A 25,868-nucleotide genomic window follows, 5' to 3' on the forward strand; every position below is an offset into this window, starting at 1 on the left:
CATCTTCAGTCTCAGTTTCAATAAAATTAGAGACATTTGTGTTCAAATTCACATTAACATTCACATCCGCATTAGTAAATTTCTTAAAATATACTCTTAATAACAACTTGCGAATGAATGCTTTCACTTCTAAGTAAATATCAGCAAATGAGGGGAAAAACGTAGGAACAAATTTGTTCCCCTTATACAAAACATTCATCATATTATCGCTTAAGCACAAGTCAGATAAATTAACACATTCTAGGGAAGTAACATTGCGACAAATCCTATCGGATATAATAGTTCTCAAACCTTCATTTTCATTTGTAACGGTTGCGACCCTTTCTGCCATTTCTGCCGTTCCGCCCCTTATTGTAGTTGTCATTTTGAAAGTTTGTATCCTCCGTGGAACTGAGATTGGAACCTTCATTCGAAATCTCTACAATGTCCCTATTGACAACCCGATTAGGAGCAGTAGTTCTGGCGAAAGAAACATTTTTGGCAGTATTTTCCTTTTCTGTTGAGGAAAACGATGACGCTGATGCTGAGTAGTTCCGGCGCTTTGAGCTGCGAGTCCAGCTCCGCCCCCTAGACTGATTACGTACAGGTTCACGCTGCCAGTTAAAGATAATGCCTGTTTCATAGTCTTTAAGGTCCCGAACTAATTTGTTGCGCTTTCTCTGCACAACATCTGCCTCTAACTTGTTCATTCTTTCACTTATATTAGCCATTTGAGCTCTGTAATTAACCTCTGCTACAAGTTCATTCTGTAACAGAGAAATTTCATTTTTCAGCTTGTCATGACACTTTTGATTCCTTTTAATCAGTATGCGAAGCCAGCCTGTAGTACACAGAAGAGAAGTTTGTTTCCATTCCTCCAAAAGATCACATTCATCATCGGAAAAAGGTGCAGCAGGCAATTTGTCAATGCGTAAACCCCTAGGGGTAATATTAAGGCTCACATACTTTTCTAAAAGTCTAGTATCGAAGTACAAAGCAACTTCCTTGGCCATCAGTTTATTCAGCTGGGCAAATCGACCATCTGCATCTGTATTCCCCCCAAGATTCCATGGATCATTACTGGTAAATCTTTTGTCACGCTCCGTCACCATATCTTGAAATAACAAGGTATTATACGCATTATATGTAACGCTCCGTTCGGAGCCTTCAGTACCTGACATAATTCACAATGTCCAATAAATTTCAACGTAGAAATTGATTTCATTCAATATCAGAGAACTCACTGCAGATAAAGTATGGCTTGGATCCGAAAATAAAATGTAACCAAACGATACTGGAAAAAATAGAAAAAAACACACCAAACAGCCAATACTTAGCAGCAATAGTCTCCTTTATCTCCACAGGACCTGGTACCTCGGCATTTCGCCTTCAATGGATCACAATTCAATACAGAACAATAGCAGTTTATATATACATTAATTACATCAATTATTCAATTAATTATGCAATTAAATTCAAAAAAAGGAGGGAAATTTTAAATACATATTTAAAGTGATATCACAATACTTACTGTTAATGAACAAATTCATACAGAAAGCAAGACAGTGCAAGGCCAAGGTGATCCTTATCACCCCCTTTTGTACATAACAGACATGGTTCCCCTTCCTATAGCCTCTACTAGTACACCCCCCATGGATATTGGATCATTATCAAAACTTACTGACTCACCCATCCAAACTGCCTTCTCTGGACTAGAAGTCCATGAAGTTAACCGCATGATTCCTCCAATTTTGAGCATAGCCAGAGATACCGGGATTTCTCTGGAAGCAGTCAATATTCTCTCTGCTTCACAGAAACCATCCACCAGAAAATTTTATCAGAGTAAGTGGAACAGATTTTTGATTTGTTCCTGCTCCAAAGGTCTGGACCCATTTTTAGCACCTGTTGCATCCATACTAGAATTTTTATCTGATCTTTTTGGTAAGGATTCCAGCTTTGCCACTATCAAAGTACAATTGGCTGCAATTTCAGATTTCCATGTTGGACATAAGGACATTCCAATAGCTTCTCTAAAAATTTCAAAAGCTTTCCTGAAAAGTGCTTTTCTACTGAGACATACCATTAGAGACCCAGCACCTCCATGGGACATTACCATTATGCTACAAGCTCTTAAGTCAGACACCATTTTAACCCGCTGCCACTACAGATCTAAAATTCCTTACTTTGAAAACAATTTTCTTCATGACAATGTCAGCCAGTCAAATCTCAGAGCCACAGGCCCTTTCTTCTAAACCTCCATATCTAGTGCTCAACAAAAATAGTTTCCCTTAGCTTAATTTATATCAGTCAATATATTTGCCTGTGTTTTTTCTAAGGTATTCAAAAAAAGAGAATATGTACTTCATATGTTAGATGTTCAGAGGCAGCTCAGAGTCAATATCAAGAGGAGAAAGGAATTTAGAAGGAACAATCAATGTTCATTTCTTTTTCTAAACTAACGTTGCTGAAGTTATAGTCTCACAATTTAACTACACATTAATCTTTTAGTCATAGAGATGGCTCTCAGGTTGCATTTATTTTGTGTATAATAAGAAGAATTTACCCTTACAGTGTAAACCTAAAGCCCATTGAGCCAGAGCAGCTTCTATCTCGACAGCATTTAGCAGACATTTATCAGTTAATGGCATTTGTGCTGCAGCCACCTTTGTGCCACATTGTAAGTTGGACACTCAGTCTAGATCACTTTCCTCATTTGGCTCCACCATAGTCAGGAATGTCCTTCCTTGATATCATCCATTTTGTCAGTTTGGGATTCTGTCCCATATGTTTGAAATGGGCGAAAATTTTGGATACGAACATTAGATCCACGTTGTCTGAATTTTTTGTCCAATTCAAACTCCTTCCCTTCTGTGTCCTTCCAAATTGTCACCTGTGGCTTCAAGATGATTGAGTGGATTTTATTCCCTGTCTGTGCACAGTCATGTGAGACTGTAACCACTTTTCCTCAACAACTCTGGACAATTTAAATTAGGGGTTACTTCTCAAGACAAGTTCTTTAAGGTAACTTGTCCTTATATTTCACTGAGATGGGAGGACAAACTTGATCTGAGCATCTAAAGTGAAGCCTTGGGAATTATGAGAAGGGGAGGAGTCAGAGCTCTGGATCCGAAAAGCTTTTAGAATCGGTGCCCAGGTTGGATCCAATGACCTCTACATTGAAATTTACGAAAATCAGACATCAGTCTAACGTTATGATAAGTTTATAACTTTCATAAATGCCTCACTTACTTTGTCTAGTAGCATTAATATATGTGAATAGAGAAGAGTAACATGTTCCACACGTTGTACATCCTGAGCATTTTGGCAAGAATTAAGTTATAGTCTCACAATTTAAGCGCACATTAATCTTTGTACTTGTAGCATTTATTAATGGGGTAAATATTAATTTCTGTAACCTCATCTACACACATGCTGCCCAAATAATTTTTTTTTATTATTTTATTTATTTGATATTTGTTGACCGGGTTTGTCTGACTGGGCTACAAATGCCCAATGTTAAGTTGTCAATCTCGCCTTCATTCTTGCTGGATGGGTTCGGAGCCGATCCTCGGCTCCGACTCGGCACTTGCTAAGCTCGAGAGCTAATTTTACCAGCTTGAGGCAACCCTATATCCCATGATGCAAGGCGGAGATTACTCAGATCTCGTTTGCCGCTAACGAGGTGCCTTTTTACCAGCTCCAGGTAAGTGAACTTATATAGACTCTTGTCTACCCCCGTTTCTAATTTTTTTTTTTTTTCACCTAGGTATTATTTTTTGTTAGTTGTCGATTCACGTTTACCCTATTCCTGTCAGTGTTCCCTCCTTTAAGTGGATTTTTCCCTTCCCCTTGTTAGGCCTTAGGCCTTCCCCTCCCTAAATTTTTCCTGTCAGGGAACTTTTTGTGTGTGACTGTCTGTGTCCCTGTTAGTGTAAAATTAATTAATTTAATTTAATTTAATTTAATTTTGGACTGAGTGTGTTTGTGTGTCAGTGTGTTTAAGTGTTTCATCGACACAGTTATGTCGAAGGACACTAAGGTCTCAGGTTTCAAGAAGTGTGACTCGTGCTGTCAGAAGATGTCTCTGACAGACGGTCACACTTCTTGTATTTATTGCCTGGGACCTTCTCACCTGCAGGACTCTTGTGCTATCTGTCATGCTTTCAGCCCAAGAGTCCTGCAGGAAAGAAAAAATAAGCTCATTTTAAGGGGCTTATTAAAACCCGAGAGCTCCCCGACTAAGTTGGCGCCGGGGAAGCCCTCGAAACCTGCTAAGCCTTCGGCTCAGGCTTCCAAGCCGTTGGCTTCAGGTTCGTCCTCTCCTGGTTCGAGATCGGCTCCGGCCGGAGCCGATCCTTCCATACCAGTGTCAGTATCGGCTCCATCCGGTGCCAATACTGTTAAGTCTAGACACTCACGTCTCTTCGGCTCCGATGGCTCCATTGATCTCAAAAAAGAGATCTCGATCCCCTTCTGTGGAATCAATTCATTCGGCTCTGAGATCACCTTTGCTCTCGGAGTGGAGCCATTGGAGCCGATCTTCTCGGTCATCCAGGCTATCTGATCACGACCTTGAGAGAGTGATGAGTAGACTATTAAAGTCTCAGGCATTGGCCCAAATTCTCCATAGCCCATCTCAACAGACGGTAGCTATATCTCATCCACTGAACATTCCTCCTTCGACTCTCTTACAGAGCTCGGAGCCGGAGCTCCTCGGAACCGGTACCGTTGTGGCTTCGGAGCCGATACAACCCCTTTCGGGTCCGTCGTCCTCGGCTCCGATTTCCTCCTTGAGACCTTCATTGGAGGGATCCGGGCGTCTGCTCTCTCTCGTCGGCTCCGAGGGGGCGAGTGGCATCGGACCCTTGTCCGACCCCGTTCTCCCTCTCGGAGCTTCGGCGTTGGTGAGCTCGGCCCCGACATCTGCCTCGGAGCCTTCCCTCTCGGTGAGGCCTGGGGTTCCTATCTCTTCGGAGCGGGAGCCTTCTGGTCTCTCTGATGGGGGAGCCTTCAAGGTGATGAGGAGTGTACTAGCCCCTGGGCTTAGTCAACGGACAGTTCCATCGGCTCCTCCCACTACAGTGCCTGCTGACGTCTCTTCTCACTCTCTTGCTCCCGGACCCAGAGATCCAACGCCTCAGGTTTCCCCATTGGGAATATCTTCCTCTTCCGAGGCTTTTCCTGATCCGTCAGGAGAACCCCCCCGGAAGAGGACATGTAAGAGGAAACATTTAGACTCCCCTGAGTCTACTACATCAGATACTGACTTGGATGAGTCGGAGGGGTCCCCAAGGTCCTCCTCTGAGGATGTCTCATTTTCAGACATCCTTGAAATCCTTAAACAGAGGGGGAACTGGCCCTCCCTTAATCCCTCCGAGGACGAGTCAGTATACCTGGAGGCGTTCGGATCTCAACCCTCCACCTCCTAGGTGTCTCCGCCTTTCGACCCTCTCATGGAAGTAGTGGCTCGGAAGGCGTGGATGGCTCTGGATTCGGTGGAACCTACCCCCAGGAGACCTTCAAAATTTATTACAGCCCCACAAGATAGGCAATACTTAACAAAAGGTGTCCCAGTTGATGCCATGGTGGTGGCTGCTGCCACCAAGAAGGAATTAGCTGATCCTTCAGTACCTGTTCCTCCTCCTAATAAGGATTCTAGGACTATGGACAGGTACTGTAAGCGGATTTTTTCTTCAGCGACTTTTGCCATGAGATCGCTGAACTACCTATGCCACTTCACCCGCCTTCAAAGAGACGTTCTTAAAGAGTTAGGAGAAGTTTTACAGGATCCGTCAGCTGCTGGGTCTCAAGATAAGATTACCTCACAGCTAGGAATCCTTAACTCCATTGCTAACTCCTCCATGCGGCTCATTTCTTATGCAGCCGATGGAGCGAGTAGAGCCGCAGGCACAGGAGTGGCTTTAAGGCGGCAGTCCTGGATGCGGCTTTGTAATTTTGCAGACCCCTTCAAGGCGTCTTTCACAAACTCCCCTTTTGATGGCTCGACCTTGTTCGGTCCTCAAGTGAAAGACACTTTGACTAGATGCGAACAAGATGGCAAGACTCTTTCTGCCGTAGGAGTCCGTTTCTCCACCCCTTCTAGACCTTACCCCAAAGGACAGAAGTGAGGAAAAATGTGGTTCCGCAAATCTCAAGGAGTCACGCCTGACGCACGAAGTCAGTTTACCCCCAGAGGCAGAGGGGGTAACAACAATAGACGCCCTAGGGGCAGAGGGGGTCCGCAGAATCAGGGTAGCAGAGAGCCACTTTCTGACAAACCCTTCCAGCATCCCTGAGATGTTGCCCGATTGTCCGCCTTCGGAGGCAGTCGGGGGAAAATTATCGCTGTACCCAATAGCCTGGCTTTCCCTTTCTCAAGACAAATGGGTACAGTCAATTATATCCGAGGGTTACAAAATTCCCTTTATTCAAACCCCAATTCAACAAAAGGGAACCCTTCCAGACGTTCCACCCGGTCTAAGGGAACTAGCAGTACTAGAAATATCAAAACTGCTAGTAAAAAGAGCCATCCAGCCAGTCCCGGCAGACCAAATAGGATCCGGAATCAACTCAAGGTTCTTTTTAGTTCCAAAAAAGACAGGAGACTGGAGACCAATATTAGATCTGAGCAAACTCAACAAGTTTGTAAAGAAATCAAGATTCCGGATGGTCACGCTCCAGTCCATTCTGCCCTTTCTGGGCAAGGACAATTGGATGTGCTCAATAGATCTTCAGGATGCGTACTACCACATAAAAATTCACAGATGCTCCAGAAGATTTCTCCGCTTCTGGCTGGGGACCAGTCACTTCCAATTCAGAGCCCTGCCCTTTGGACTCACTACAGCCCCCAGAGTGTTCACCAAATGCATGGCAGTGGTTACGGCTCACCTGAGACGTCAAGGATTCCAGGTGTTTCCATATCTAGACGACTGGCTCCTCACTGCCACCACCAGGCATCAGCTTCTCCAAGCCAGAAATTACACCATTCATACTTGCAGAGGGCTAGGAATTTCTATAAATTTCGAAAAATCTGCCTTGTCGCCTTGTCAATATATTACTTTTATAGGCGCAAAATTGGACACCGTACAACTTTCTGCAAGGTTGACAGACCAAAGGATCTTGGACATTCAGAGACACGTCCAAGTGATTCTATTCAGCAACAAAATTCAGGCCAGATTTGCTCTGAAAGTACTGGGTCTTATGGCGGCCGCCATAACACTTCTTCCTCTCGCCCGCTTTTACATGCGGCTTCTACAGTGGATGCTATTCACCCAATGGTCCTTTCAACAACTTCCCATGCGTCACCAAATCATAGTAACTCCAACTTGCAAAAGGATTCTGACTTGGTGGATATCGTCCCCTCAAATCCATCAAGGCAGACCATTTGTTCCTCTTGCCCCAGTTGCCACGGTTACATCGGACGCCTCCCTGATTGGGTGGGGGGGGCATTATCAGGGCAGAATGGTCCATGGCACTTGGCAACCTTTCGAGTACCATCTGCACATAAATGTTCTGGAGATGAGAGCAGTGCTTTTAACGTTGCAAGCCCTCAACGACTCTCTTCCTCAGGGAACAATTGCAGTTCAAATGGACAATATGTCAGTAGTGTGGTACATAAATAAACAGGGCGGAACCAAGTCCTATCCACTGTGTCGAGAGGCTCTCAGACTTTGGCAATGGGCGATCTCCTCTCATCGGTTTCTGATAGCAACACACATCCCCGGGAAATCCAACATCATAGCGAACAGATTGAGCAGAGCTATTCTCATGCCTCACGAGTGGTCTCTCAAACAGTCAGTGACGGACGAGATTTTTCAGAAGTGGGGACTTCCTTGCTGCGACCTTTTAGCTACACCTCAAAACAGCAAATGCCCAGATTTCTTCTCTCTCTTCCCCCTTCCAGGCCATCCCCCCAGAGACGCTCTAACCCAAGATTGGCCCCGGGGACTTCTTTACGCCTTTCCTCCTTTTCCGCTGATACCTCAGCTAATTCAGAAAGCAACAGCCTTGAGAGCCAAGTTGGTTCTCATTGCCCCTTATTGGCCTCGACAGATATGGTTTCCGTTCCTACATCATTACCTCTTGGTACAGCCATGGCATCTGGACCCAGTTCCTGATCTTCTGACCCACCAGTCGGGTCAACTGCACCAATCCATACCCTCTCTCAACCTCACTGCTTGGTTGCTCCACTTCCATCCTTAGCCAGGCTTCCTATGATTTCTAATCCTGTAAGGGATATCATAGTAGCTTCCCTAAAATCTTCTACCAGAAAGATCTACACTAGTAAATGGCGACGTTTCTCTTTCTGGGCAAAAGCTAGGAACATAGACCCCTATACTGCTCCAATTCATTCGGTATTGGACTTCCTAGCTCACATTTTTAATTCAGGATCCTCTTCTTCCACAGTGAAAGTTCAAATGGCAGCCATTTCAAATTTTCACATAGGCTTTTTGGACCACAACATTATGTCACATAAACTTTGCAAGGCATTCCTTCGAGGTATCTTTTATTGAAACCTCCAATTAGAGACTCCCACCACAGTGGGATCTAAATTTAGTTTTAACATCCTTGATTCTTCCCCGTTCGAACCTGCAGCTGCCTGTTCCTTGAAATTGCTTTCTTGGAAGACACTTTTTCTAGTTGCCATTACATCTGCTAGGAGAGTATCTGAGCTTCATGCTCTCTGTGTTCGTCCTCCCTATCTAATATTTCACAAAGATAGGGTATCCCTAAGAACTAATCCGTCTTTCTTACCAAAGGTGGCATCTCAGACTAACCTGAATCAGTCCATTGATCTTCCAGTATTTTTCCCGAATTATTCTGATAGAGCTGAACAAAAGTTACATTATCTCGATGTTCACCGTCAGCTGAGATATTATCTAGATAAGACAAAAGTTTTTAGGAAGTCTGATCAACTTTTTCTATCTTATGCAGAGAACAGGAAAGGCCTTCCAGTTTCTAAGGTAACTTTATCTAGGTGGCTGTCTTCCTTGATCACTTACATTTATCAGCTCAGGGCAAAGAATTGGTTTCTATCCCAAAAGCCCATTCTACCAGAGCTCTAGCTACATCTACAGCTTTTCAAGCTAGACTTCGAATAGACACTATTTGTGCAGCAGCCACATGGGCCTCTCCTCATACCTTTGTCTCACATTACAAATTAGATTTGGTCTCCAGAGACAGAGCAAATTTTGGTTCCACCGTTCTCAAGAGTCTGTTCCAATGAGCCACCCAGGAAAGAGGTGCTAGGGACGCGGTCCCATCCAGCAAGAATGAAGGCGATTGACAACTTAACATTTAGAAGTTATGTACCTACCATAACGTTCCATGTTAGTTGTCTTCTCTCGCCTTCTTTCTTGCGTCCCGCCCTCCTTCCCCCTAGCCTGGTCAGACCGAGAAGATTATTCATCCTCTATTAAGAGGTTTTACCTTTTTCTACCTTTTCAACTCCTAGTTTCGCTAGGTTATGTGGATCCTTTCTACAGGTTTATGATGTTATTTAGTATTTTATTTCTTCCTCCTAAGTTGGAAGAAAATACTACTATTTCTTTAGCTACCAAATGAAATCTGAGTAATCTCCGCCTTGCATCATGGGATATAGGGTTGCCTCGAGCTGGTAAAATTAGCTCTCGAGCTTAGCAAGTGCCGAGTCGGAGCCGAGGATCGGCTCCGAACCCATCCAGCAAGAAAGAAGGCGAGAGAAGACAACTAACATGGAACGTTATGGTAGGTACATAACTTCTAATTTTCAGCGGAGGCCCGAGGAGAAAAGCTCCAACAGAAAATAGAAATTTTACATATTAAATACCTATAGAAATATATTCATCAGTACCATAGATTACTGCATTACAGTGCCACACATTACATTCATCCGTACCATACATTATTGCATTACAGTGTCATACATTAAACTGTGGCAAGTGAGATGCATTCATAATTACATATTATATACATAATAGTGCAATAGTTACATAGCTGAAATATTTTACTAGTTATGTTTGTACAGTAATGTACCAAGAGGAGAAGATAAAGTAGTAAGTTTGTTTATTGTAGGGAAGGAAGAGAGAAGAGAAGTAAAAGGTTCTAGGGGAGTGTTTACGGGGATAATTACATTGGCAAATTCATTTTTCATGAAGGTATTTTTTGTAGCGGTTTTGAATTGATTGGGATGTTCAAGGGATCTTATATCTAACGGTAGGCTATTCCAGGCCTTGGAAGGGTTAAAGCTGTAGACTAGATGACCCATTTTGGTCCTTGGTTTGTAGATTTTTTGTAGGCCTTATTCAGAACTGGGGAGTAATCTAGTGGGTAGGTAATGAGAGATTAGAGACGAGATAGTTGGACAGAAAGAGGGTTTGTAGAGAATGGAATGAATAATCTGAAACTGATTATACAGAAGCAGGTTAGGTAATTCTAGCCAATTTAGTTCTTTTAGTGAGAGACAGTGATGGGATTTGTAAGAATTTTGGGCAGCAAATCTGGCAATCCTGTTATAAGTTGTTTCTAACTTGTTTATTAGTCCAGTGTTGAGGCTGGTGAGAATTTGGGAGCTATAAAGTAAAGTGGGTAAAAGGAAGGCATTTGAAAGGGTTAGTTTTGCTGTCTTGGTAAGATATTTTTTGTTTCTGTAGAGGAGACCTAGCTTGAGATGTGTTTTTCAGATACAATTATTGACATGTAAATCAAAGGTTACAGGTGATCCGCTGTGGCGACCCCTAACCGGGAAAAGCCGAAAGAAGAAAAAGAAGAAATCAAAGGTTAGTCTATCATCAATAGTAACACCTAAGAGTTTTGCACTGGTGTCTGCCTGTATTTGAGTATTATTTTGTGACAGTATGGAGAAGGGAAGACTTTATGTGGTTAAGGTTTTTAGGGAGAAAGAGTAGTAATTTGGTTTTCTTTGGATTAAGGATTAGTTGGTTTTCAGATAGCCAGTTTTTTACAGAGTTAAAAAAGGACTGTGTGTCTGATTTTAGTTGAGTTGGTGATTCAGCAATAGTGGTAAGTGTAGAATCATCTGTGTATTGCATCAGTGAGGATCCAGGACAGGAAGAGTAGAGAAGGTTGGTAAAGATGTTAAAAAGAAGGGGCCCAAGGATAGAGCCTTGTGGAAAACCCATTTTAACAGGAAGAAGAGGGGAGAAAGCTGAGAGAGCCATTTGACTGATAGGAGTCTATCAGAGCGATAGCTGTTAAACCAAGATATGGTGGATGGAGTGAAGTGCAAGTTTGCTAGTTTAAGAAGAAGTTTTTGAGAGACTGTATCAAAGGCTTTAGAAAGGTCAACGAAGAGACAGGAAATAAGTTTGTAACTGTCTCTAGCTAGTGATACAGAGTTTAGGAAAGACAGGAGACCTGTTGTAGTGCTGTGCATGGGACAAAAGCCATGTTGGGTAGGTGTGAGTAGATTTTCTTGCAGAAGGTATGTAAGACTTGATTGTGTATGCATTTTTCCAGAATTAGCCAGTATTTATATGAGACTAAGCATTGTATTTTTGCCACGTGGTGGGGTAAAATATTTAGACCAAAACAGTACATCATTTACTATCTCTTTAACTTTATATTTCTTGAATTATTACCATAAATATGAGAAGTCAATACAATATTCCTAATCCTTTTTCTTTATCAGAATTACATGCCAGAGGTATATACTTGTGGTTGTTTTGTGTAGTACAGTCCAAATATTTGTTTCACAAGCATGTCTGTACTGTACAATTTAAATATTTTCTGCCTAAAGTTTCTCTAGAGTATATTGAACTTTATTTACTATTATTTACTAGTAATAAACTTGTTTATAACTGAATATATACATTTAGTAAATAAAATGAGGAAATTATTAATGTATATAATGTATTCTAACTCATAGTATTTCTATATTAATTTTCGTTTTACTGGTTTTGTTATGTTTTCTCGGATGGAGTATTTATAAACATATAACTGGGAAATATATCATTTCCTACATTAAACTGGCATATTATAGAATACTGAAATACTGTCTGAAGAGTTATTGTGCTAATTATTAGTACTGTATTTAAAAATCTCACAATAACACTTTATATGTGCACTAAGACTGAAAATATATTTAAACTCAAATCCTTCATGAGTTTTATATTTGTTTTGTCTTACAAGGCTTTCATGTATTTTATTTTGCATTCTTAAGGCATGTATTTTTTATTCTCACAAAATGCTAAAGTCATGTTTTGGAGGCAACTTAACAGTAACAACAGCTTCAGAAAACACATCATGTGAGAGTGTTCGATCTCGCCGTTTGTTCTTACACCTGGGTTCGGAGCCGATCCTCGGCTCCGTGTCGGCCGCTTGCAAGCTCTGCATCGAGAAGAAGCTCGAGACTAACCTAACTCCCACAATCCCCCTCTGCCTTTACCTCAGATCTAGTTTGCCGCTGCAGCGTTCGCATCACTTGATCGAGCTCGAGCACCTAAAGCTAAGATTTAAATATTTTTTCTTGTATTTCTTAAGAATTATTTTTTTTCCAAAAAGTTATTCAGTGACTGTGTGTGTGTGTGATACTGTTTCGAGGAATTCTCGGTTCCGTTTAAAGTTATTTTAAACTTTATTAGAGTTTCCCCTCGGGGCCTATCCCCACCCTTTACTGGATTGACTACCGGATAGACATTCTTTTTACTGGATTTGACAAAATTACAGGATTGGACATACCTACTGGACTTGACTTTTACTCCTTATTGTTAGCTTTACTTAAGATGTCTGAGAAAGCTAAATCTGGGTTTAAACGTTGCCAATGTGGGCAAAAGATGTCAGTTACTGACAACCATAGTTCCTGCGTCTACTGTCTTGGCCCTCTCCATCTGCAAGAAGACTGTTCAATTTGTCATTCTTTCAGTGGAAGGGTCATGACAGATAGGCGCAGGAAACTCGTGGATAGGGGTCTTTTAAAACCTACTTTTCAAGAGGCTCTGGATGCTTCAGACCAGGCATCCAAATCCTCGAAGGAATCGAAGACGTCGGAGCCCAAGTCATCGGCTCCGAGCTCTTCAGTTAAAGTTCAATCACCGGTTCCACAGACTTCGGGACCGAGTGTTCAACTGTTGTCAAGTTTCCGAGCCTCGAGTCTTGGAACCGGTGATGGAGCTCCCTCCCTCGACACTGTTGAGGTCGGCTCCGTCTTCAATTCCTTCGACGCGCTCTTCCAGAACCCTCTCCGACACCGATGTAGACCGCGTGGTGCAGAAGTTAATGGAGAATACGGCCTTATCCAAACTCATCTCGGTCTCCTCTCAATTGGTGTCGAGACTTGAAGGCCTTCCCTTATCTCCATCCGTTCCTCCTCCGAGACCTGTCCAGTCTTCGGAGCCGGAAGAGGCTGATCTGCTGATTGTGGAGCCCTCGGTGCCAGAACCGTCCTTCTCTCGGTCGGCTCCGTTCACCTCGACTCCGTCGGATCCGGTATCGGAGTCTCTGAGCCAAAGATCCATCCTTGGTTCCGGGACCGAGAGTCGGACCGATGTTTCGGTTCCGACGCTCCCTCTCGGGGCCTCGGCTTGGATCGACTCGGTTCCGTCCTCGGGGTCGATGCCTTCGGTGCCTGTTTTGGGGATTCTTCCCATTTCTTCGGAACCGGGAGATACCTCGACTCGGGACCCGGGGGCCTTCGACCTCATGAGGAAGGTGTTGTCTACCCAGACAACCACATCAGCAGAAACAGCTTCTCCTCCCCATAAAGGACCGTTATCCTCCTCTGCACCCACGGCTACATCTAAGCGTCGAGCACCTGTGTCTCAGCCACCCCTGGAGGGTGCCCCCTCTTCCTCGGAGGCTTCTTCGGATGCTCCCCCCGAAGAAGTCCCTAGGAAAAGATTGTGTAAGAGGAGACACTTAGATTCTCCACAAGAATCATTGACATCGGACACTGACTTGGATGAGTCAGAAGGGTCCCCAAAGTCACCCTCAGAGGATGTCTCTTTTTCTGACATCTTGGAGATCCTAAAGCAGAGAGGTGATTGGCAATCCCTCCCCCCTTCTGAGGATGAGTCAGTCTTGCTGAAGGCATTTGGTGCTCGCCCTTCCTCCTCCTGGGTCACTCCGCCCTTCGATGAGTTAATGGAGCTGCTTGCTCGAAGGGCGTGGGAGACGCCTGACACGGTGGAACCAGTCCCTAGAAAGCCTAATAAGTATATTACTGCACCCCAAGACAAGGCTTATCTAACAAAGGGAGTTCCAGTGGACGCTATGGTGGTGGCAGCTGCCACGAAAAAGGAGATGTCGGAATCTTCCTCATCTGTCCATCCGCCTAACAGAGATTCTAGGACTATGGACAGGTACGGTAAGCGCATTTTTAGTTCAGCGGCTTTTTCTATGCGATCCCTGAACTATTTGACCCACTTCACACGACTACAGAGGGATCTAGTCAAAGAGTTGGGAGATACCCTCCAGGGTACTACAGATGCTGCTGTTTCAGAGAAAGTTACAGCACATCTCAATACCCTTACATCCACTGTAAACTCGTCCATGAGGCTGATCTCATACGCAGCCGAAGGATCGAGTAGGGCAGCAGCTTCAGCGATTGCTTTTCGTAGACAATCCTGGATGCGCTTATGTTCATTTGCGGAAGCCTTCAAGTCTTCCTTTACTAACGCCCCATTTGACGGTGCCACTCTCTTTGGCCCCAAAGTAAAGGAGACCCTTACCCGGTGTGAACAGGAGGGAAAGACTCTGTCTGCTGTCGGAGTCCGTTTTTCCACCCCATCCAGACCGTACCCCAAAGGGCAACGCGGTGGAAAAATGTGGTTTCGAAAACCCCAATGATCTTTCCCAGGCACACAGGGTGATGCCCCCTCTAGAGGCAGAGGAGGGGGCAGAGGTGGAAGATGCCGCGCTGGCGGCAGAGGGGTCCGCAAAACCAAGGTGACAGGGATACACCCCCTGGAAAAACCTTTCCAGCACTCCTGAGAGGAGGCCCGACTGTCCTGCTCTGGAGGCAGTCGGGGTCGCTTAGCTTTATACCCTCAGGCCTGGCAAAATCTTACATCAGACAACTGGGTAAAAAGCGTTGTTACCAGAGGCTACAGAATACCCTTCCTAGTGCCCCCCATTCCAATGAGAAGACTCCCAGATGTGCCGCCCCATCTGCGAGACCCTGCAGCTATAGAAATTTCAAAGCTGCTAGAAAAAAGAGTCATCCAACCAGTCCCAGCGGACCAAAGAGGATTCGGAACTTACTCAAGGTTCTTTTTAGTTCCAAAGAAGACAGGGGACTGGAGGCCGATTCTGGACCTAAGCAATCTCAATACCTTTGTCAAGAAAGAAAAGTTCCGAATGGTCACGCTTTAATCGATCCTTCCATTTTTACAGAAGGACGATTGGATGTGCTCAATAGATCTGAAGGATGCTTACTACCACATCAAAATGGCCAGGGCGTCCAGGGATCACTTGCGCTTCCGGCTGGGAGCCAGCCACTTTCAGTTTTGAGCCCTGCCCTTTGATCTAACCTCAGCCCCCAGGGTTTTTACCAAATGCATGGCAGTGGTGGCATCTCACCTGAGTCGCCTCGGATTCCAGGTGTTTCCGTATCTGGACGACTGGCTCCTTTCTGCCACCACCCAGCGTCAGCTGATTCAGGCCAGGGATTACACACTACAGCTTTGTGTTCTTCTCGGAATTTCCGTAAATTTCGAAAAATCTTCACTACAGCCATCACAGCATATCTCATTCATAGGAGCAGAATTGGATACGCATCATTTAATTCTAAGACTTCCCCCAGAAAGGATAGCCTCACTACAAAGCCACATATCTCTTCTTCTGTCATCCAGAAAATCCCCAGCAAAACTGGTTCTGAAGGTTTTGGGTCTCATGGCAGCTTCTCTCATTGCGATACCATTGGGAAGACTGCACATGAGAGTTCTACAATGGCTACTGTTTGCACAATGGTCGTTCCAACAGCTACCTCTGACACACGAAATTCTGATCACAAATACATGCAAATCGCACCTAGCCTGGTGGCTTCAGACTTGCAACCTTTCCAGCGGAAGACCATTTGTGCTACCCACGCCGACAGCTACGGTGACCATGGACGCTTCCCTGATAGGGTGGGGGGGCATCTTTCAGGGACACACAGTCCAAGGCGAATGGACCAATTTAGAGTACAATCTGCACATCAATGTTCTAGAGTTGAGGGCAGTGTTTCCTAGCATTGCAACACTTTGCTCCCCTTCTTCCTCTAGGGACTATTGCAGTTCAGACAGACAACATGTCCGTAGTCTGGTACATAAACAAACAAGGGGGAACCAAGTCTTATCAACTATGCAGAGAGGCCATGAGAATCTGGCAATGGGCGGAGTCCACGGGTCGCTTTCTGATCGCAACGCACATCCCGGGGTCATCCAACGTCATAGCCGACAGGCTGAGCAGAGCAATCCTGTTGCCTCACGAGTGGTCCCTCAAACAGTCAGTTGCGAAGAAGATTTTTCGCAAGTGGGGCCAGCCTTCCTGTGATCTCTTTGCGTCTCCAATGAACGCCAAATGCAGGAGCTACTTTGCCCTATTACCCTCCAGGAAGTCCCCAGGGACATGCTGGTGCACGATTGGCCCCCGGGTCTCCTGTACGCTTTTCCTCCCTTTCCCCTGATTGCAAAGTTTCTGCAGAAAGCCAACAACCTGCAAAGGATGATAATCCTCATTGCCCCATTCTGGCCTCGTCAAATTTGGTTCCCCTTTCTTCTGGCACACAGCATTCGGGGACCCTGGATCCTGGACCCAGAGCCAGATCTACTGACCCACTCGTCAGGGGTTCCCCACCCCTCGCTCTTGTCACTCCGTCTAGCAGCTTGGCTGCTCCGCTTCCCTTCTTAGCTAGGTCTGATCTTCTCTCACCTGCAGTTCAGAATATACTAGTGGCTTCTCATAAAGCTTCCACTACTAAGACCTACACTGGTAAATGGAAGCGTTTTGTATTCTGGGCAAATACACAGCATTTGGACCCTGTCATAGCTCCGTTAAACAAGATCTTGGAGTTTTTAACAGAATTGTTCCACCAAGGAGCTTCTCCTGCCACTTTAAGAGTGCAATTGGCTGCCATTTCCAACTTTCATGTGGAAGAATGTGGGGCACCTATTATGGCTCACAGACTTTGTAAGGCCTTTTTAAAAGGATTTTTCCATATTAGACCACCAGTTAGAACTCCTACATCTCCTTGGAATCTAAACCTTTTATTATCTAAATTGATGTTACCTCCATTTGAGCCAGCCTCCTCTTGTCCATTGAAGTATTTGTCGTGGAAGACCCTCTTCTTGGTAGCCATTACATCTGCTAGGCGAGTATCTGAGCTTCAGGCTCTTTCCATTAAACACCCTTATCTGATCTTTCACTCTGACAGAGTATCTCTTCGCACTAATCCATCCTTCTCCCCAAAGTTTGCTCTATTAATAACATTAATCAATCCATTGAACTACCTACCTTTTTCAAAAATCACTCCAATAAATTGGAGTATATGTTACACAAGTTGGATGTCCATAGACAACTTAGATCTTACTTGGATAGAACAAAGGATCACAGGAAATCTGATCAACTTTTTGTAGCTTTTGCTGACAGCAGGAAAGGTGTAGCAGTTACTAAACGAACCCTTTCCAAATGGCTAACTGATTGCATTATATTCGTTTATGATTCTTCAAAACAAACTTTACCTGTCAAACCCAAGGGACACTCTACAAGATCAGTGTCTACATCCCTGGCTCATGCAGCTCGCCTACCATTAGACACTATTTGTGCAGCTGCTACTTGGTCTAAACCACATACATTCATCTCTCATTACAAAGTAGACAGGGTTTCTAGGGACAGGGCAACCTTTGGTTCCACTGTGCTCAAGAACGTTCTCCCGTGAGTTCCTCAGGAACATGGAGCTAGGGACGCTACCCAGGTGTAAGAACAAACGGCGAGATCGAACACTCTCACATTTAGAAGTTATGTCCTTACCATAACGTTCCATGTGGAGTGTTCATCTCGCCTTTGTTCTTACATTCCCACCCTCCCACCCTCAGGAAGAACGTACAGTTTGGTGCCTGGTCTGGATTATTTGGCTTCTGCTTTTGCAGTGGTTGTATATATATGTATATCTTGTATATATATATATATGGATAAGTGCTTGTACAGTTATGTTGTTTGTTTTTGCATGAATATGCTCTCTCTCTGACTTCTGGTTTGCTTGCAAACTAGATCTGAGGTAAAGGCAGAGGGGGATTGTGGGAGTTAGGTTAGTCTCGAGCTTCTTCTCGATGCAGAGCTTGCAAGCGGCCGACACGGAGCCGAGGATCGGCTCCGAACCCAGGTGTAAGAACAAAGGCGAGATGAACACTCCACATGGAACGTTATGGTAAGGACATAACTTCTAATTTCTAGCTATCTTAAGGCTTCCTGTTAACATCTTATCTGTCTAAAGACAGTATGACACATCCTTTAACTTGTTGAAATAACATTTAGAATCCCTTTATTTTTATAATTGAAGTTGAGCAATATAAATATATATGTACTAATCATACATTCTAGGTACAGTATCATCCTTCTCATCCTTGTATGATTATGTAGTATACCAGAAGCAGGAACATACAATTACAACTGGCTTTACTGCCCTTGGTTTAGCATGAGAGAAACACATATGTATTTTCAAGCCTTTCCATTTTCTGCATTTATCTGTTTGAAAATGTGGCTTTCAAAGGATTCTGTACCTAATTTCTGAAGACTTGTGTAGCAGTCATGTTTTTTCTGGACTCCCCTACACCCCAGGGTGCAGCAAACAGTATATATTACTTGTCAAGACAAGGTGTTGAATTGGTGATTCCTCATCTAGCAGTGACTGCTCAGACTATAACCTTAAAATATTTGGTCAATGCTTTCACCTGGACAGGCACAGTGGAAGTAGGCCATCGATAATGGATAGTTTACAATTTTCTTTCCATATGTAAGGTAGGTTTGCTCAGTTTAATGATGGCTACTGGCAAGCTGATGTCAGCAGTCACCCTTGATTGGCAGTATAATGATGCAGCTGTCAGTCTCTATGGTATACTAAATCAAGTATTACTGTTTGTTGTAGCTGTCTTAGTAGCTTAACAATTAGCACGTTTGCCTTTGGTGCTAGAAGATCAGAAGGCTGTTGGTTCTATTCCCATACCAGGTAGTTGTATTCATTTTCCAGTACTGACATTATAGTGCAGCATAAGGGCATTGCTAAACTCCTGAGTGTACTGTCCTTCAAATGGGATGTTAAACTGAGGCCCCATCTGCTTGAGTTGGTGGTAGCTCAGGTAGATGTAAAAGATCCCATGGCTCTTGTCAAAAAAAAGATTAGAAGTTCCTTGGTTCCCTGGCCAGATTTCCCCTAGTCATTGAGTAACACCTTGCATCTCTCCTGAAAAGAGACCATTGGCCTTTAGAGACTAACATGGCCAACAAAGTGTAAATAATGAATAAATAAAAATAATAGTGATGCTTTGGTGAAATATAAAGTGGATTTTCAGAGCTGAATTTTTCCTGATGTTTTTTATCACTTTTACAAAATACTTTTGGCCAGATAGTCTTAAAAAAAAACTCCAGTAGTTGAGATGGGTTCACTGATTTGGGAACATCTAGTCACCTGTAGATAAGAAAGGTTCTGAGATGCGTAAATTGAGAAGGTAGTTGTTGGTGGTAGTGGGGTAATAAATTATTAAAGCTGCAGATAATTATCAAGTGGAACTTGGGTATTCTACTACAGTTTAATATTCCTTGGCTTACTCCACTGGCTCATTATCTAAGATGCAATAACAGCAGTTTATTCATGATAGATGCATATCAATCCAGTGTACACTGTTACTAGGTTAGTAATTTCTGTCTCATAAAAATATTGGGAAGAGTCTAAGCAATACCTGCTGATCCATTGACCCTAGAATAGAGAGCACCAGTACTATACTTTACAAGTTGAGTTATGCCTCCTGAAGATACTCATATTGACAAGGAGAAATTTGGGCAAGATTTTATGGCAATTCCCATCCATTTCAGATCATCTGCTTGACGTTGGGGTAACTTTGATAGAGAAAGTATTAAAAAGGAGATGCAATGGGTTGTGGGAATATGATGAAGGATGAGAAAGAAAGAAAGAAGGAGTAAAACATACTATTTCAGGCTTTTAAGAGGTTAAGGAATATGCGGAAGAAGTAGAAAGAGGTGATATGATCAAACAGTGGCAAAATGTTATGCGATATCAGATGGAAAGAAATTGAAGTAGTAAAAGGAAAACTGTTCAGGATGCCAAGGGCATTAGGGAATATGCAGTAGTTAAACGTTCTGGAGAATGACTTGAGAAAAAAATCACAGATGTATGAAGTATAAGAAAATGCAGCTGATCAGTCTGGCCCAGTGGTGTAGTGTGATAAAGTCCTGGCTCTTACCCAGACAGCCTGTGTTGAGTTAGCAACATGGGTGGTGGAGTGGTTAGGCAGGAAAGGATGGGCTTGAAGATATACTATGTATAAACCAAGCTAATTCAATGAAAAGTTGAAGTTAATGTCTTTCCAATATGCACATAGTCCAAATTGTGGTCATTTGGTATTTTTGTCAGATAAGTTGAAAATCGGTACCCCGTCCCTGTCCTGACATTCTGAGATTTGTTGGTGTTAGAAAGGGAATGTTAGAGATTAGCAAAGTTAGTTTCAATACATTGCTCTGTACTGCTGTAAGTACATGTGTAGATGCACATAAATAGCAACATTTTATACAAAAATGTGAACTGGAATTGATTTCAAGTGCAAAGATATTATCAACATTTTTTTTTTCAGGTAATGAGGGCCTAGGGGCTTTACTTTTCATTTTTATTTATTGACTGAATAATCTATCTGAATTAAGCTGGTCTACAATTTTCATTCGTTTCTTTCTTCTTTCTAGCACCAAAAAGTAGACTGCAGAATCGTCTTTTATTTCATCTGGCTCACAAGGTATATTCGTATTTTAGATTGTGAACTACTGCTTTGTTTAGAAGATGTATTTATTTTTAATTGTCTTTTGCATATTAAACTCAGGCTAGTGCATGCTCTTAACTACAATAGAGATGAAAACTGAACCACACATACTGTAATATTGTGAAATGTAGTTTGAATTTTACCCCGTGCGTATTTGCATTCAGCATTGCAATTTTATCTACATTGCAATTTTATCTATTAACCAAATGCTGGTCAGATGGTTAGAAAGTGTGTGTATTTTTGACTTTAAGTTTATTTATTTGTATTTACTTTTTTATTTGTGAGGTAAGTAAATTGCCTCTCTCAAGTCCTGTTTAAGCCAAGCCCCAGACCTCAGGGGCATTTTAAGTACAACATATATATGTACAGTTTAATGTAGTCAGTCAAACAGCATTTTTTGAAGGTGGGAGGAAACCAAAGCACTCAAGATAAACACCCTGATATGGTGAGAAAAAAATGCAAAAGTCCAAACAGACACTCATCAGAGGTCAGGCTTGAACTCTGGAACTAGCTGCCATTACTTAACAGAGCTAAAAGTTCATGTCTGCTGATGTAGAAACAAAGTAGAATGTGCAGTAGTGTCACTGAGGTATCCATGTCCATATGTGAGACTGTACAGATAGCAACACCAGTAAGCCAGGGTACTTGAACAAGTAATAGCAGCCAAAGATGACGACCACAATAATTAGAGTGGGAAAGGCCATTGTACTGTATGTAAGCTGCAATGCAAGAATTCTGACTATGCATTTATGATAACTGGTGACTTCAAGAAAGCAGGTCTCAGGGAGAGGCTACCCAATTACTACCAAATTGTGGATTTCCCCACAAGGGGAACAAATACTCTGCACAAGACTTCCACTAACATAAAAGGGGCGTACAGAGTTGTACAACAAGCAAACCTAGGTGGCTCTCATCACATCTCCATAAAACTAATACCAGCTTACAAACCTGTCTTGATCAGAGGTAAGCCCACTGTGAAACAAATCAGGGTCTGGCATGAAAGTGCAAGTATCAGGGACTGCTTTCATACCACAAACTGGGATGCCTTCGGGGATGCAGCCATGGTGAACAGTCTGGTGAACATAGATGAATATACTGAGACAACTATGGCTTACATAGATGAATATACTGAGACAACTATGGCTTACATATCCATATGCATGGAGGATGTAATGAACATCAGAAATATTAAAATAAGAGCCAACCAAAAACCATGGCTAAACAGCAAGGTGTACGAGTTGCTGAGGGCAAGAAACACTGCTTTCAGGGCAAAGGATAAGAAGGGCTTAAGTGAGGCAAGGGCTAATAAAAAAATTGGTACCATGGAGGCCAAGAGGGAGTGCAGAAAGAGGATACAAGGATGCTTCAAGGATGTGAAAGACTCAACAAACCTGTGGCATGGTATTCAACAGCTAACTGACTACAAGACCAAGTCAGCTCAGTGTGAGGAAAGCACTGAATTTCTGGACAGTATAAACACATTTTACTGCAGGTTTGAAGAGAAAAACAACCCGGAGGGTGTAAAGCTTCTCAATGACCAAAAGGAGGCAGTAATCCACTTCAATTATGTGGATGTAAGGAACCAGCTGAGGAAAGTGAACCCCCAGGAATTCTGCTGGCCGTGATAACATTCTGGTGAAAGTATTGAAAGGTTGTGTAGACCACCTCAGCATAGTCCTGATGGACATCTTCAATACCTCACTTGTCCAGGAAAAAGTACCAGCATGCTTTGAAGTTACCAACATAATCCCTCTGTCCAGAAAAGTCAACCCCACCTGCCTAAATGATTACAGACTGGTGGCCCTCACAAGAAATTTAATGAACTTCTTTGAAAGACTGGTTAAAAGGCATTTCACTACAGTACTACCCCAATCCTTTGATCCACTGCAGTTTGCCTACTGGGCAAAGATCAACTACTGATGCCAGTTTGGTGGCACTTCATCTCACATTGGAGCATCTTGAAGAGAAGAACTATGCCAGGTTGTTGTTCATAGATTTCAGCTTGGCACTGAATACAGTGATTCCAGTACAACTTATAGAAAAGCTAATAAACCTTGGCATAAATAAAGGGCTGTGCAACTGGATCCTCGATTTCCTGACTGGAAGACCACAAAGGAGCTGTGCTGGTAACAACACTTAAGGGACTATTGCAGTCAACACCAGAGTACCCCAGGGTTGTGTGCTGAGTCCTCTACTGTTCACAATCCTTACCCATGACTGCTGTGCGAAGGCTACCAACAACCACATCATCAAATTCTAAGATGACACCACAGTTGTGGGACTCATAAGTGGTGATGACAAGAGTAGGTATAGGAATGAGGTCAACTCCCTGACTGGGAATTTCTAGTTAAAGGCTTATAGTGCCTGCATATTTGAACTGTTTCTTACTGAAATTGGTACACCTTGTTTGCTGTAGCATAGACTAGATCCAGGCCTGCTGAATCTAGCTTTGTTTGTATGCTTGTTGTATGTGTGCTTGTTATTTCCCTGAAACGCTAATTCCACCTAAAATACGGCTTTTCAGCGCTTCTGTGGATCCCTAGTGATATCTGCATTGCTTACTGTACTTATTTCCTTGTTTCACTTGAAAGAAAGTTACTGTTTGCCGTTTTTGCATTTAAGTTACCTGTAACACATTGCATTTATTGCAACAACAAATATCCAATAAGGAACCTAAAAAATTTTGGACCACCATTAATAATCTACTATCCCCAGGCCAAACAATCACACCCAACTCACAGGACACTAACCCTGATAACCCTATCCAAATAGCTAATTCCTTTAATTCCTACTTCATAAATACTATACAAAACCTGACGAGTCACCTATCTCCTGATACCTCAGATCTGCACTCCTTCTCCGTTAATACACCACCCTCATTTCACTTCCATCCCATCCCTACATCATATATTTCTTCACTACTTCAAAAACTAAAGCCCTCCTCACCCTCTGAAGACAAACTCCCTGCTGAGTTTCTGCAAATAGGAGCCAAAGCTGTAGCTTTTCCTATCTCTATTTTGATAAACAGATCCATCAATGAAGGAACTGTCCCTGATATCTGGAAAATATCTCACATCATCCCACTACACAAAGGGGGAAAATCTATTGATCTATCTAACTATCGTCCCATAGCTTTGTTATCCCCTATTGCCAAAATCTTAGAAAAATGTATCCATAAACAATTACTAAATCATCTTCTCCAAAACAACCTACTTTCTAGCTGTCAACATGGCTTCAGACCTTCCCATAGTACCACCACTGCTCTGCTCTCCTTCACAAACACCATCAACACTAACCGCAACTTAAACAATCTTTCTTCTACACTATTCATTGACCTGTCTAAAGCCTTTGACATGGTAAATCACAAAATGCTCCTCCACATTCTCTATCACTGGATCCTAACAGCTTAACTTGGTTTCGGTCTTACCTCAAAAACCATCAACAAGCAGTACTCTGGAAAAACTCAATATCTGACTACCTTCCTATTTCCCTAGGTGTCCAACAAGGCCCTATCTTAGGTCCACTTCTTTTTTCCATCTTTATCAATGACCTTCAATCAGCTATCCCTTTTTCTAACTGTATCCAATATGCAGATGACTCCACTATTATCTGCACAGCTACCTCTTATGCTGAACTTCAGTCTCTTACACAAAAAGCCTTTAACACAGTTGAACATTGGTTTTCCCAATGCTGCCTCCTACTCAACCCTAAGAAAACAAAACTTCTACTCTTCTCCCCAACACGTAACCAAATCCCCCTACATTTCTCAATCACTTCAAACAACAATACTAGTATTTCCCCCGAAACCACCACAAAACTACTAGGAATTACAATTAATAATAAACTCAATTTTGAGAATCACATTAACTCTACTATAAAAAGTGTGAACAAAAAATAGGAACCCTATATAGAATTAAACCATTTCTTACCCCAGCTACTAGAATTACCCTAGCCAAGACCCATCTAATCTCTACTTTACTCTATGCATGTCCTATTTATACCAACCTGTCAAAAAAAACCTTAATAAACTAGTTATATCCTACAACAACATTGCTAGATTTGCTACCGGATCTCCTTTTTGAACCCACCACTGCATTAATCTAAGACAACTTGGCTGGCTCGAACTTCCTAATCAGATTATACTTCAACAACTAGTAATAGCCCACAAAACCCTGTACCAATCCACCAAAACTCCAATACTCACCAGCCTTATTACCCCTTATCATAACCTGAAACATCTACGCTCCTCTAACAAAATTTTGATCAACATTACTACACCTAAAAACACTGCAGGAGATGGCTTATTCTCCAACTCAGTTGGGAAACAGTGGAACAATTTACCTGCTGATATCACATCCCTGACTTCTCTTCCTATTTTCAAGAAGAATCTCAAATTGTACCTTAATAAAAAATGGCTCTGCCCCTGTATTAACCCTGACTAGCTAGCCCTTCTGTCTCCCATCTCCCTTTCCTTCTTCCCCTTCTCTACCCAATAACCAAATAAATGTTTTCTAAAGTTCCACAGCCACTCCTTAAGACAGGAAACTTACCCTTTGAACAAGTACTCAAAAGCTTCTTTTATTTCCTCTCTTCTTAGGTGCATGTTTGCCTTCATAAAACTAACTTTCTTAGCTCTATGAAAATCATCTAATCCTCTACTCATCCTATTATATCCCCAATACCTTTCCTATCTTTTCCCCTCCTCTTTCTCACTTTATCCTTTCTTTTATTCTAAGTACATCTAAAATATTGATGTTCTTCATCTCACATTGCTGCAGTCCTTACACTTGGGTAGTCCGCTGTCCTCGGTCGGCCCGACTATCAAAGTATAAGGCTGACGTCGGTCAAGGCGCATTTGACTGACATCAGGACGTCAGGGTACAAATGCGCATGACCGACGTCATATCCTCAGTCTTTTTTGCCGCATGG

General features: G+C 42.8%; 1 protein-coding gene across 1 annotated transcript in view; it reads left to right on the forward strand.

Annotated features, from left to right (window-relative positions):
• The window catches only part of TTC26 (tetratricopeptide repeat domain 26), a 2,373,990-nt gene that overhangs the window by 551,377 nt on the left and 1,796,745 nt on the right, over nt 1–25,868 (forward strand). The window contains exon 5 of the mRNA XM_044073993.1: nt 20,866–20,915. Coding sequence (XP_043929928.1) covers nt 20,866–20,915 — 50 coding nt within the window. The remainder of the gene's footprint in view (nt 1–20,865; nt 20,916–25,868) is intronic.

This window comes from Protopterus annectens, chromosome 1.part1 (assembly GCF_019279795.1).
Source record: "Protopterus annectens isolate FY-2018-M chromosome 1.part1, PAN1.0, whole genome shotgun sequence".
Taxonomy (NCBI): domain Eukaryota; kingdom Metazoa; phylum Chordata; order Ceratodontiformes; family Protopteridae; genus Protopterus; species Protopterus annectens.